The sequence below is a fragment of the Sarcophilus harrisii genome, chromosome 1, assembly GCF_902635505.1.
Source record: "Sarcophilus harrisii chromosome 1, mSarHar1.11, whole genome shotgun sequence".
In the NCBI taxonomy this organism is placed as follows: domain Eukaryota; kingdom Metazoa; phylum Chordata; class Mammalia; order Dasyuromorphia; family Dasyuridae; genus Sarcophilus; species Sarcophilus harrisii.
Window position 1 is genome coordinate 522,784,482 of NC_045426.1, and position 16,136 is coordinate 522,800,617.

A 16,136-nucleotide genomic window follows, 5' to 3' on the forward strand; every position below is an offset into this window, starting at 1 on the left:
GAAAAATTGACAAAATCATTTTCTTCCATATTTGCTCTCAGTGGACAAATGTGGATCACACTGGCTTTGCAGTTTAATATGCTGTCTGATATTTTGTTCATTTGTTGTCTTTACAAGAAATCTCTTTGTTCTAATTAAGGCATGATAGTAATAGTCTTAAATGAACATGACTAAATACTAAAGACAATTGTGCAAATAATATGTTTTCCAGGTTTTTAAAAATAATGTAAACTTTATCAGAAGCCATTATATCACTTGTACAAAAGAGCTGATTGGAAAGCCAAACAAGTCATCATTTTCCCAATGAAATATATGAGAACTATCTTAAGCAAGAACATGGCATCCCATTTAATATAGACAATTGAAATGAAATCTTTGATGGTCATCTGCCAAAATAACATAAATGAAGAGAGTAAAAGAACTCATTGATTTTTAACAATTCATTACAAAATAACCTGCTGTGCTCAAACAGCATGAAGAAAACACCCTTAACAGCTTATGAGGCTCACATTATATGACATACTTGAAGGACAGACAATCAAATTCAGAGAATCTTACGTTCTTGGAAAGACGTGAAGAGCATCTGGAATCGGCTATTTCGACTTCCCTCATCTGCCCACATGCGAATTACCCCAAGACCTGTGCGCAGCATCACATCATTAGCCACAGTACTACAAAATTTAGCTTTCAAATCCTCTACCGAGCTGCTCCCATCATACACGGCCACAAAATTCCTTTTGCATTCATTTGAATTTTGCATTTCATAGTCCAAGAATCGTAAGTAAATCTGAAAAAAAGGAAAATAATTCCCTTAAATCAAAATATTGAATTTCAATAAAAAATGTTTCTCTCCATTTATTTTTGTGACAGAATCTGCTGATTTTAATAAGCTTTTATAATGGGATGAGCAACTAACAATTCACAAGGTTCAAAATTTGTTTCAAAACAGCCTCCTGACATTTTTTTTTCCCGATCTGGAATCCTTAAATGCAGATATGTTCTAAGGCTTGTCATTTATTCTGAAGTTATTTCCCTGATAGTGTTACTAATATTGCAATTATATATGCCATTTGGTTTTTGAAGCATACTTTTCTTATTTGCTGTATCTCTTTGTTAAATTTCCATTATTTTCATTTAATACAAAAGGGAGAGGAAAATGGGTCCATGGAAGTTATTGTAAGATTTACAAGTCAAACAGCAAACTAGGAGAGAGATTAAAACACACACATATATACATGCACACATACATGTGTGTAAAGGTTAAATTAGAAGAGTTGTGCTAAATAATATTTAAATTGTACTAAATGATTTTAAGGTTCATTCCAATTCTTGCATCCTATATTTTAAATAATAAAGCAAGAAAGTCTTTTTAAAAAATGATATGCAAACATAAGCAACAACAGACCAAGTAAAGGGATATTCAGTCTGTAACTTCTGATTATTATAGTCAGAGTTTACTAATATATTGTTAAAATTAAGATATTTACCAACACTGATATTCTGTCTATGGCACTGTGTCAGAATCACACTGATTAATTACAATAAAAGTAAAAGTTTGATTCTGAAACAGTTCTCCCACAAGGCATAAGGATATTGTCCTTTTATTTTTAGCTTAAAGAAATCATTCTATCACATATCAAGTAATACCTTCCCTTGGTCTAATACTGACTGATATTATCATCAAATAAATATTATGTTAAACGCCAAATTCAGATCAGATTCTTACCTATGACATGATTTTATAAGACTCTATTATATTATCACATTAATTTCTTAGTTTCATAATATATGAATCTGACACAATGAACATTTTACCACCCTTAAGACCCATGCTAATCCATCTTATAGCAAGTCAATTTTTTCAATATATAAGAAAAATAAAATGCTAAAGGTCAGGTTTTTGTTGTAAACTCTATCCCCAAATCATTCTCAGTAGTCTTTAATGCCATTACATAAATGGAAATAGGTTTTCATTAAGCTTTATAAGAGATTATATGTTATAATGCTTAAAACCAAATACTTAGAATACAAATGCACCATGCATGTTGGAGAAAATTTTATGTAAAGTATAATGAAATTCAGTGGGATGTGTTACTTATAAGAAAGTATGGTGATATGAGTAGTAAACCATTCTATTCTTTTTAAGGAGGAAGAATATAAATAAAAGCCAATTTGGTCAAAAACACATCTTCCCTTGTTAAGTAATTAAAAGTGTCACATAGTAGAGAGCTTCTTAAACTTTTCCCACTCACAATCCCTTTTTGTCCAAGAAATTTTTATGCAAACTTGGGGATATGGATGTATAAAATAGTTATATGTGTCAAACTTACCAATAATAAAGCATAAATCTGTGACCCTAAAATTAGATATGCAACCCCATATTGGGTTGTGACCTACAGTTTAAGAAGGTTTGATATAGAAAGATTACGCAAAACTGAATTTTATTTATTGTACCATACCATGTTACAACTCTTTTGAAAAATGATATAAAAAAATCCAAGTTGAAGATATGCACGATGTCTAAATTCCTGAAAGTAGAATATAAATTAAACATCATAAATACAGAGTTCTGAAATTTGCCCTGATAATCATTATTTAATCATTTTGAGAAGATGTAGAATTTCATTTGCTTTATTTTATTCTATCAAGTAATTTATAATTTCTCATTCCTAATCTGTTAGTGATTCACTTGGGCTAAATAATCACCTGTCAGCATCTGTCAAATTATCCATAAAGTTGCTAAGATGTCCAGTTCATATTTCCTATCTATATAACTTAAAATCTAAACAGACTCTACATTAATTTTATTAGTTTTATGTCCTGCACATCATTCTACTATCTACAAAGGAAACAAAGGTGAATATGTTGATAAAAACAAACAATCCCCTTAAAAAAAAAAGCCAAACAACAAAACAAACAAAAAACACAATCTTCCATTCCTTTAAACACATCTAAAATCTATGAATTTTAGTGTAGTTCTTTTAAATCTTCTTTATATAAGGCAGGAATGATTAGATGACATTTGAGTTCAAATCTAATCTCAGATATTTATTAGCTATGTGACTTAAGCCTGTATGCCTCAGTTTCCTCATCTGTAAAATGATCTGATAAAGAAAATCACAAGCAAAGAAAATATGAAAAGGGGTCGCAAAGAGTCAGATATGACTGAAAAATGACCAAACAATATATAAAGCAGATCAAAGATACAATTAGATTTTAAATTACTGCAAAAATATGGATTGGTCATGATTTATGAACTTTTCATGATACTACTGTGTCTGATAAGAATTCATTTATGCATATAATGTTACAAAAAATCAATTAGATATATTTTTGCAGTGTTGTATGGAGAAAGCAATGTAATTGGAGACCAGGCTAAAATACATATTACTTTTTTCTAAAGATTCTCTGTTTTTTTTTTCCTCATTTTATTTTTTTTAATTTACATGTAAAGATATTTTTCAATGTTCATAGTTGTAACATTTTGAGTTCTAATTTTTTTTTCCTCTTTCCTTTCCCTCCTCTCTTCACAAGACAGCAAGAAATCTGACATAAGTTATACATGTACAATCATGTTAAATATATTTCCTCATTATTCATATTGTGAAAGAAGAAACAGAATAAAAGGGAAAATAAACCATGGGAAAGAAAAAAAAAAAAAACAAGTTAAAATAGTACGCTTCAATCTGCCTTCAGACTCCATAGTTCTTCTCTGCATGTGGATAACATATTCTGTCATGAGTTTTTTGGAATTGTCTTGGATGATTACATTGTTAAGAAGAGTTAATACTATCATAGTTGATCATTATGCAATATATATACAATGTTCTTCTGATTCTGCTTATTTCCCTCTGCATCAGTTCATATAAGACTTTGCACATTTTTCTGTAATTCATCTTGTCATCATTTCTTATAGCACAATACTATTCCATTACATTAATATACCAAAACTTGTTCTGCATTAATGGGCATCCCTTCAATTTCTATTTCTTTTCAGCCACAAAAAAGTTACTAAATTTTTTTTATATATGTATCCTTTTCTCTTTTTTATGATCTAATTGAGATATAAATAATGATATTTATACTATTGGGATACCGGTAATAGTATGCTAGATTAATGGATTTACATAGCTTTTTGTATATAGTCCCAAATTGTTCTTCAGAATGGTTAGATTAGACTATAACTCTACCAATAGTGTATTAGTGCCCCAGTTTTCCAACATTCCCTCCAACATTTTTCATTCTCTTTTGCTATTATATTAGACTGTTGAGAGATGTGAAATTATACCTCCGAGTTGTTTTGATTTGTTGGAATACATAGCAGTACCAATTGGCCCAATCAATGGCCAAAGATTAAGATAGACACCTACATGTCTGGTGTAGGAAGATCAATAGCAGCTGAAGTTAGTGCTACCCCCTTGAGATGGACTTTTGAAGACAAAACAGGAGTTTTTACTCCTTTTATAGTTGAAAAAAAATCCCCATCAATCTGTGTAGAAGAGACATTTTACATTAAGATTACAAATAAGTACTTCAATTTTTTTAGCCAGGAGTGCTGTTGAAGGCCTACCTGCACTTTCATCTTTTCCTATTCAATGGAAAACTGATACATACCAGTGTGGATAAAACAGGGGCCCTTAGCCAAAGATAAAATTCAGGCCCTACTAGATATAATACAAGAGCAACTTGACTAAGAATACTTACAACCTTCTCTAAGTCCTTGAAATTCCCCTGTATTTGTTGTAAGAAAGAAATCTGGAAAATGGAGAATGTTGACTGATTTAAGAAAAGTAAATGAACTGATGGAAACTATTTCAAACTCTTCAGCCTGGACTTCTGTCACCTACTCAGTTGCCTAGAGAATGGCCTCTTTGGGTTATAGACATTAAGGATTGTTTTTATTCTATCCAGTTGTCTGATTCAAGCATACCTTTTTGGACTTTGAGCCCTTTACAGGAAGTCCGTTCTTTTTTCCAAATAGATATTTTACATTTTATCCTATGGTGTTATTCTTTTGATTTTACTTGACTAATGACTGATGTTTCTTAGAATCATTAGCATTCACTTGTCCAATTGTAACTTTTAGGGAATTACTTTTTTCAGTGATTTTTTTTTGTACTTCCTTTTCCATTAATTGTACTTTTAAAGAAGTTGTTTTCTTCAATGATCCTCCTTCACTTTGTCCAAGTCTGTTCCTTAAGGAATTTTTTTTCAATCAGTTTTTGTCTCTTCTTTTCTAAGTTATTGACAATTTTTTTTCATAATTCTTCTACATAACACCCAATCTTTTCCCCAAATGTTCTTTTACTCCTGTTGTTTGATTTTTAAAATCATTTCTGAAGTCTTCCAAGAAAATTTTTTAGGATTCAGACAAATTCATATTTCCCTTTGAAATTTCACATATACGCATTTTTACATTGTTGTACTCTTTGAATTTGTGTTTTGATCTTCCTTGTCACCATAGTAGCTATCTATGGGCAGGACTCTTATTGTTTTTTTTTTTTTTTTTTCTCATTTATTAAAAATTGGGCTCTGCTACTGAGACACAGAAGATACTGTTCCAAATTTCTTGTATTGAGGATGAGGGGCCTAATCCCTGGATTTCTGTACCCAGTACTCAGATATTGTGACTTGACCACTGTGCTGGGGTGGCTCAGTAGAGACACTTCTATTGTGCCATAATTCTGGAGCTAACAATTTGCCTCCTACATTGGGTCTCACAGCTGCCACTAGAGTACTGAATCAGGACTGTGGGGTTCAGTTAATGATCTGTGGTGTGGCTAGAACCTTCCACTGACTTTTCTAGGCACCACAGACTGAGTTCTCCTTTTACCCAAGCAAAACCCCTGAAGTCCTTCTAAATTATCTTAAATTGTAAAATGATTTCATTTCTGTTTTTTTGTGATTCCTGTCACTCCACAATATATCCAGAGGCTTATTTTAACATTGTTTCTGAAAGAAACTGGTGAGAGCTGAGGCAATCTTGTGACTTCTCTCTACCATCTTGGTTCTGCTTCTTCCCTTAGGATTTTCAAAGACTTTCAATTCAAAAGCAATGTCTACATATAGAAGATTAAATGAGGAGTCAAGAAAATAATCTTGGACAAGTGACTTTACTTCTCTGGGCTTCCATTTCCTCATCTTTAAAATGAGGATATTGGGCTAGATATTCTTCATTTTAATCTATAGATCTGTGATTCTGCTCTGTAATTTAGATTCCTAGAGAGTTGCCTGGGGCACTGAGAACTTAAGTAGTGTGTCCAGGGTCAAACAGCCAGACTATATCAGAGAAAAGTCCTGAACTTAGTCTTTCTGACAGTAATTTGGCTCTCTCTCTACTACTTCACTCTTCCTCTAGCCAATATTACTCTATTTACCCAAATTGTCATTAATAGAATATTTGCTGTACATTCTTATTGAAATGAAGTGTTTGATTAAAAAAAATCTGCCTTGAACATGCTAAGAAATGTTGCAACCTTAAGAAAAAAATGACATATGGTTTTCATTCTCAAAGGAACTCAAGCACAATAAATATTACAGTGTAAGAGGGATTCATAAAAAATTCAGGAAAAAATATTCCCCTGTAATAAATGAATTCCCTGATATTCTATAAGCCTAAAATCATTCTTTACAAGTGTATTTCTAAAATACATGAAATAATAATATGTAAAATATAATTCTGGTATCTATTTAGTTTTACTATAGAAATTTCTTATTTTCTATCTTAGCTCATTTATTTATATGCTTTTAAATTTAATTACTGATGTATAAATCTTATTTTTTTAAAGACATGATTTTAGAGGGGCAATAATTATCCAGTTTCTGCCTTTTTTCTATGTTTTGTTCATGTTGGGCTCAATGAAATAATTTTAAATATTGATCTTTAGCCATTAAAAAAATATGCAGCACACTAGCAGAATATTAGTTTTTACTGAAATCTGCTATATTCCTGCAGATGCCAAATGTCTTTAGCAATAGAAATGATAAAGCTGATACACAGCTGTGCCATATATAATTTATGCCCATTGCTGCATTATTATTTTAATAATTGTCATGTCATTTTAAAGGATGGAACATTACAATAAAGGAGCAATACCTGCTATGTGTTGTTGTTTTGTTTTCTTGCTTAAATTATAGAATAACAGAAATCTTTTCTGCATCAATGTTGAAGAAAAGGATTGATGATAAACCATGAATAATATTTAGCTTCAGTAAAACAGTCAGATTATAATCTCTGCACAGTGAATCACTTTTGATGAGTTCTTCTTTTTAATCAATCACCTAATGTTTGCACTGACAATATGATTGATTAAGCAGATCATGAACAGCTCCAAAACATTTAAATGACATCCAGCATTATCTGACTTAATAATCAAACTATAGTGTGGAGAGCAGAGAATTACTTTTTTTTTCAAATGTACAAAACAAATAAAACTAGATATTCATTTACCAAGTAGTATATTCACAAATAGGAGCATATTTCAAGTTTCTCTTGTTTTTTTTTCCTTGCCTGCATGATTTATAGATATTATTGAAAAGTTATCCAAGAATTTTCGCAGCCAATTTAATGTAAATTAAAATTAAATATAGAGACAGCTAGGTGGCACAATGAATAGAGCATTGATCTTGGCATCAAGTAGATTCATCTTCCTGAGTTCAAAATCAGTCTCAGATAATTACTAGTTATTGACCATGGACAAGTCATTTAAACCTGTTTGCCTCCATTCTTTCATCTTTAAAATGAGCTGCAGAAAGAAATGTCTAATTACTCCAATATTCTTTCAAATAAACACCAAATGGGGCTGTAAAACAATAGATATGACATAGATGACTCAAAAATGACAAAATTAAATATACCAGAATTTATCTAACCTTTACATAATTATTCTGTCTACTTTCTTTGAGTCTGTGTTTATAGACTATATCAGAAATAAAACATCAGTATTGAAGACTTGATAAAAAGAAGATCCCTGTTTCTATTTATTGAATCAGACCATCCCATAACATCTCCTAGCATTTTTCCACAACAGGGACCAGTAGCAGGGATGTTTTTTGGAAAATTTTAAAACTATCATCCTGTCAAATGAAGAATTCAGAATGATCACATAAATGTTGAAAAGGCATAGAAAGTCAGGAAGCAATAAGGACTTGTACTATGTCAAGGTTATCATAATGGCTGAGAGCTTTAAAATGAAAATTTGACATATATAGAGATTCACATTTACATAAAATTTGCAGCAGAATCACAAGACTGCAGAATTATAGGAAGGGAAAAAAATCTCATTCATAATACAGTGGAAGTGCAATAGTTAGGGGTAAAAAATCCTGATTTACCACCACTAAAATCCTGTTTAAGATACATTATCATGGCTTGAAAGCAACTCTGTGTCTTCATGAAAATCATACCACTAGAGCATAGAGTCTAGCAGATCCTAACAAGCTGGAAGACCACAAGCATATGTTAGTGATAAATGTCTATCCTTAGGTATTCCCTTCTACAAATTCTCATAGAATTTTAGGACTCCTTAAGATCAAGCATCTTTTTGAACATGGCACTAATAACTAGAAGGTTAACTACCCCAAAATCATGAATATTTTAGATCCAAATTAACTTATGAAGATAATCTACTAAGAGGGAGAAACTGAAACCTGTGCTGGTAAAGGCAGTACCCAGACAAATTGGTAAGAAATCATTCAAATATTAAAGCATCAGATCAGCTAAACATTTAAATTAATTTGATCAGTTTCATTCAAATTTTACAAGAAAATTTGTACATAGAAAACTAAATACTGATAAATGTTTTCATTTGAGAAATAATCTCTTGTTAGAGATTTGATTCTCCCAAAATCTATTATCTGTAAGCAATTATTTCATTTTCATATTCTTGGAAATAATTTTGATTTTTCTCCTTTTAAGGAGAATGAACCTTTCCCAGAAATCTGAATTTACCATGTTCAACCTTAATATCCATAAGAGCATCATTTGCTTGTGTATATATGCATATGTGAGTAACATGTGTAGAAACATGTATATGTTAATATATACATGTAAAAAGTTTATCACAGATAGTGAATTGTCATATTTAATGAGTTATTTCCTCTTGAGTAATAATACTGAAAATGAACTACTCTACTTATTAAGTAGCACAGATCACTGATCATTTGGCTTTCTTTTTTAATGTTTTTATTTTTATTTAGTATTTTATTTTCCCCCAGTTACATGTAAAACAAATTTTTAACATTTGTTTTTAAAACTTTTGAGTTCCAAATTCTTTTCCTCCCTCCTTCCCTCCTTCTGCTCATTGAAAAGGCACATGTGAAGTCATAGGAAAAAAAACATAGACAGCCCCCAAGGGGGAAAAATACCCATTAAGTAAAACAAAGTTTAAAAAGTATGCTTCAATCTATACTCAAACATATTCAATTCCTTTTTTGGGGATGGATAGCATTTTTCATCATTACACTTTCAGAGTTATCTTGGATCATTGAACTTCTGGGGAAATAGCTATGTCATTCATAGTTGGTCATCTAACAATATTGCTATTACTTTGTACTTAATAAATTTCACTTTGCATGAGTTCATGGACAACTTTCCTGGTTTTTCTAAGAGCATTCTACTCATAATTTCTTATAACACAATAGTATTCCATCATAAACATATACCACAATTTGTTCAGTCATTCCCCAATTGATAGGCAACCCCTTAATTTCTTTGCCTCAGAAAAGAGCTACTAAAATATTTTTGTGCAAATATGTCTTTTTCCTTTAAAAAACAAACTCTTTGGAGACATATAGCTAGTAGGACCACTTAATTTTCCAATTGTAATTGTGATCTACTATATATCTAAAAGAAAAGTTAAACTAAGGTCTTTTTGAGATTAATTTTTATACCTTGCAATATTCTATTTTTAAAAGAAATCTTATAAAGATAGAAAGCCCATTATGTTGATCTCTAGATCTTGTTCCACAGTTATTCAGTGCCTTTTTGTATCCTCTAACTTTTAATTTAACAGAAAAAAGTGTCACAATATAGTCATCTTTGTTCATCTCTGCAGATAGCTTTCCCTTTGGTCATGGAATGTTAAGTTGAATAACAGATATGGACATTTCATTTTGCTTCCCTGGGATTACATAAAAGTCTCTCAATTTACTAGTTTGAGAGAAGGGGTGTGTGTTTGCACACTCTCCTGAAAACTGTTTTGATAGTAAAAGCTAGCTATAATGTTAAATAGGGAAGATATATATATATATCTTCCTTGCATGTGGCTATTTTACAATGGCTATACTTCAAGTCTCATCAAAAGGTCTCTTAGAGCTCAACTTTGTAAATTTTGGGTTCTGGTCAAAGGTAAACATATGTTTTGTATGTATATTTATAGTATTTAGTGAATATATATATATATATATATACACACACACACACACACACACACATACTCACACATATGTGTGTGTGTATACTGCTTTCTTCTCTCTGAATGCCTTAAATCTACTCTGTATATGTGCATGTGTACAGAATAATATATATTAAGATCAATTCTTATTATTACTATTATTACTAAGTATTATTACTACTAATAATAATTACTAATATTATTACTATTAAGAGAAACCTTGAGAACGTACTTATATTGTTTTTTTTTTTTTGACCACCTTGTGAATGCTTGCCCAATGTGAACCCTCCATAAAATAATCTTTTTTGGAAGCATTCAAACAATGTGGCAGCCGAACAAAATTGTGCTTTCTGCAGTAGAGTTGTAATAAGTTCTCTCAAGGTCTCCCTTAAGAATTTTTAGAATGTATGACATAGGGTGCTGTGAAGATGCTATGCTTTATAAGCAAAGAATTAGCTTGGAAGAAATGTGAAATGAGCAAAGTTAAGGAACTTACCTCAAATGTTCATAGGGAGTATTTGTGTTTAAGCTCATAGTAGTCTGATCAGACACAGTCAGATCTACTGTAACTTTACTATAATGTAGTGATGTCATTTTGGTCCTTTTTGAGAACAAAGAACAACAACTAACCAATATTAAGATGAAACTCAATTTCTTAACAGTGGATGTGAGGTAGGGATGCTTTTCAGGGATGCCAACAAAAGTTGGCATGTCTTTTTTTTCTCTACTTATATGTGTATATACATAAATTTACATACATACATATGTATGTACATGCAAATAAACTCATGCACATTTAAGTATATATATATGTATGTGTGTATATAAATGTTTATATATATATATATATATATGAGAGTGATGTACACATACACATACACACACACATATATACACATAGAGTATTTGTAAGGCATTAAGAAGAAGGCATTTATTCCTGTAGGGAATAAGAAAGGAATCCTGAAGGTGTGTAGAATTTGATATAATTTTAAAAGAAGTCAAATAAACTAAGCACTGGTGTTGAAAGGTTAATTTTGGACATTTTGGACAAAAACAAGGAATTAGAAGATGAAATATCATTTTTGAAGAATTCAAAGAGACCAGTGTTTCTGGAAAATAGTACATGAAGATGAATAAGATGTAAGAAATTGAAAAAGTTGGAAGGAAACAGATTATGAAGAACTTTAAATTCAGCAGGGAGTTGAGAGTTTATATTTGATCCCAAGATGATAGGAAGTCACTGGAACTCATTGAGTAAGGTTAGACTTTGAAGGATGTGTAACTTGTTCAAATCAATCCTTTAGAATAACAACTTTGTCAGCAGAATGGAAGATAGACTATAGTAGAGTGAGATATATTTCAATAGTTGAGACAATAAAATCAGGACTAGGGGTGAAGTTTTGAGAGTAGAGAGAAGAAATGTATATGAAAAATTTTGTGAAGATAAGAATGATAAGATTTGACAATGGATTAGATATATGGAACCTGTGAGAATAAAAATAGAGGGTGAGAAGGGGAATACAGACCTATATATTACCTCTCATGTTCTAGGCACTGTCCTAAGCATTTTATAACTATTGTCACATTGATCATCACAGCAACCCTACCAGTTAGATGTTCATTATTATCCCTATTTTACATCTGAGTAAACAGAGGTAGAGAAAGATAAAGTCAAGTATGACATGAATATTTTAAATCTAGGTGACTGGGAGTATGGGTATTTCCTTAACCACAAAAGAGAAGTTGAAAAGAAGAGAGCAGTTTGAAAGAAAGAAAATTAGTCCTATTTTTGACATGCTGAATTTGAGATGCCTACACGATAATCAATTTGAGATGTCCCAAAGGAAATCACTATAGCCTGATATGTAAAATTGGTAATCATTTTGTAGAGTTGATAATTGAACACCTGGGAGACAATGAGATCATCAGATGAGATAGTGTAAAGGGAAAAAGAAAAGGTCCAGAAGAGAACTTTGGGGGACAGCTATGGTTAGCCTATATAACTTTTTGTTTAATTGAATTGATGGTTCCATTCCAAATGTACACTTTCTAACATCAGCTGGAACCTCACTTCTACCAAATGATACTTTTAGACAATCCTTATTGTCTCATACTTTCCACAGCACATTGAAACACTCCCTTATTTCTCCAATCTCTAGTACTTCCTTTCCCCTTTCATTTCTAACAGATAACCTTGTTTCCTAATTTATTAAGGATGAATAATAAATAGTTTAAGATGACAATAATGAGGATGATGTGTATCTGTATTTTCCCACTCAAGTTTTTTTTAGCCCTTCAGATACATAGCTCCAATTGCCTAGTAGATATTTCCTAACTAAACTCATCAGCATCAAACTGTTATCAAACCTCAGCCTGTCCCTTTCCTTAAATGGTTCCTCTTTGTTAATGACAATATCACCAACCCTGCAGTATCCCAGACTAAACCTTGGAGTCATCTTCAACAATTACCTGCCTCTTTTCCTATACATCCAAAAAGTTATCTGGTCCTTTTCCTTTTTCTGTTTTTACTACATCACTACAATTTAGACCCTCAATTCTTCCTGACTACATTATTGGGATAGATACTTAATTTTTCTTTCTACCTTTTGTTATCCTTTAAACAAATCATAGGTCAGATAACCATCTGATTAATATTTTTAAGATATTTATTTAATTCATGATACTTATCTATTACAAAACATTCAATGTAATCTAGTGTAAATGACATTCAAAGAACTCTGAAGCTTCACATTTTTTCATACTATTCTACTTCTTATACTCTATTTTCTTAGTTAAACTGGACTACATTTTTGTCTCATTCTTGCCTGATTTTCTCTCATTTCTTTGATTTTTTATATCCTGCCTGCATTAAACTTCTTCTTCTCCCTCCTCTATCTCTTTGAATTGGATCACCACCCTTGCTTCAAGTTACAATTGAAATCCCAACAAACTTTCTATTTTCTCCAGAATACTTTCTCTGATTCCCCAATATTGGATTTGTAATGATAATATACTTGTCATTTGCATTTTTCTTACCCTTGTGTATATCAGGATTATTTAATATTTGCTTAATTCTTCTTCCTTAACTTTAAGATCTTTGATATATTCCAACTGTCACTTATAGTTGATAGATACTGGATACTTAATAAGTGTTTATTTCCCTAATATGGGTTGTAATGTCTTGGAAATAGCACTCATTTCATATGTTTATTTGGTTAATTGGCCATATATGTAAATATTGGAGCACATAATATCTGCATCCTTCATGATACATATATGCACATACCATACTGATCAATAGGTGATATAAAGGTAATACATAAATAGTTGTGAAATTGTCTTTGAAATAGACTACTATATCAATAATCGGAATTATTATACAAAAGTTTTGAGAATTATAACATGAAGACTACAACTAATCAAAAATTTAATTAATTATGGACACAGCTATAGTTTTATGCTATTTTAAAATGAGAAAAAATCAATAAAATATGGATAAGAAAAAAAATGAAGGTGTTTTACCAATGAAGGCTTAAAATTATATAATTTATAAATTCACCCTGAAATTATGGCAATGTCATAAATACGTAGGCAAAATTGACATTTTCCATTCAATAAATTAGTTTAAGTCAAATTATGTTTAAATGCAATGTAGTTAATTTTTGAAAAATTTGAACAACAAAGAGCAAAGTAATTACCACCATAATGGATTTCTGAATTTTTTACTTATTTTAAGCTGCATAAATAAATTATTTTTGGACTATTATCTACATGCAAAATTATTTATTTGACATACTATCAATCCATAAGAGTTTGTGACATTATTGAGAGATGATGAGTTTCTTCCAAAATAGAAATAAAATAGTCTATAAATTTTATCTAGAAGTAGAATTTAAAAAGCACCCAAATTCTGTCCCCCCCACCTTGAAAAAGAAATATATAATATAGAGTTGATGGTTTTTATAACCACTTTGTATTCTGACTGCCCAATCAGTAGTGGGATAGAAAACTGACCTTGGATCGTGGTGGGGCTCGGATGTACCATTTACAGTCAACTGCCTCAGTGGCAGAAGCTTTTCCTTCCTTCATAATTTGTACAGATTCCACAATTCCTTCAGGTCCGCCCATTTCAAACTCACACACTAAATAACAAAATGCCAAAGAAACAAAAAAGGGAGCTTCAATAACAACTCAGAATTATTTTCTAAGATAAAAATCAAGACCTTGGGATATCATGAAATATCTAGTATACCAACCTGGTAATGGTTTCAAAACTCCAAGGTCCTTAAAGTCAGGATCTTAAAAATTGAGAAAAAACAATTAGTCCTATTCTGCATATTTTACTGAAAATAATATATAGAAATATTCCATTCAACAAGCCAGGAAACTATCTTAAAAATATCACTACATCTTCATACATTAAATAGCCATTGCAAAGAAAAGTTTTTTAAATTTAATTTGAACTTGATTTATATTAAAATTGAAATAGTTTCTCAATTCCAAAGAAATTTACTTCTTTAATATTTTTGCTTGACTTGATGTAAACATTGTGTTGTTAAGGTCAAATTTTATATATGATACTTTACTGTGTTTTTATGAAGTCTGACCACAAGTAATCAAATACACTAAAAATTCAACAAATATTTACCTTGCCAATTACTTTGTCAGCCTTATTCAGATAGTCACTTACATAAATTATGTTCTTATATATAATATATGATATTTGTTTTTGTTGTTGTTTTATTTTGGATAAGGGTAGTATACATATTTGTCACCTGTTCCAATTTACAAACATGCTAATGAATTCTCAAATTTGGCATTTGTAACCAAGGGATCATTTTTCTTTTCTCATGACAATATATCCAAAGAGATCTGTTCATTAAACAATATGGATATTCACTCCAATTGATGTAAATTGTAATCTATCCATATCTGCATATTCTATATGACTATGAATTTAATCCAATAAGTCCATTCAACATGATGGGGACTTTTCTTGCTTTTCCCTCACAACTAGAGGATATCAAGAAAACCTCACATTCTTCTGTTCTACAGTCGTGAAATATCTATCCTTATGAAATCATTCTTGATCATTTGTTTGATTCAAAACCTCCACTAATGACTTTATGTGTTAGCTGATTTAGTGGCTACAACATTGTTTTTGTTTAACCTATGAGGAATTTATAGACAATATATAGAAATTCCAGATTCCTGTTACAGTGCTGTTCTCACTATATGACATCATTCCATGTATACTTAAGTTAAAATACTTAGGTTGAATTTATTTCATTTAATTCCCACAAAATACACAACTCACAAAAATTAACACACTGATATACATTATTCAAATCAGACTTGTTGGATTTAAATATAAAAAATAGAGTAGTTTGATAGATTATTTCTACATATTAAGACTGTGTGTGCATATATTGTGTGTGTGTGTGTGTGTGTGTGTGTGTATAGCCACAAATTGAATGACTGATGGGATTAATTCAATTACTATGGATATTTGTGGTCAAAGCAACAAGCTGTATAGTTGCAGAAGTCATGATAATAGGTAAAATGACTGATTTAGAATACTACAAATTCATTATTTTGCCTATTTAGACTAAGTTTACTTATTCTTGCATGGTTTTGAAATGTATATCACAAGTCCTTTGTAAGTATATTTGCAGGCTATTCTTTTATTTATGAGAAAGAACATTTACTATATGCCCATATCAATATAAAACAAACAAAAAA

The 16,136-nt window shown here is 30.8% G+C and overlaps 1 protein-coding gene across 2 annotated transcripts in view; it reads right to left on the reverse strand.

Annotated features, from left to right (window-relative positions):
* Positions 1-16,136, reverse strand: part of NETO1 (neuropilin and tolloid like 1) — a 205,781-nt gene that overhangs the window by 67,757 nt on the left and 121,888 nt on the right. For both annotated transcript variants that reach the window (XM_031946699.1, XM_012541572.2), the window contains exons 5-7: positions 14,651-14,692; positions 14,409-14,536; positions 559-787 (exon numbers count right to left, since the gene is read on the reverse strand). In XM_031946699.1, coding sequence (XP_031802559.1) covers positions 559-787; positions 14,409-14,536; positions 14,651-14,692 — 399 coding nt within the window. The remainder of the gene's footprint in view (positions 1-558; positions 788-14,408; positions 14,537-14,650; positions 14,693-16,136) is intronic.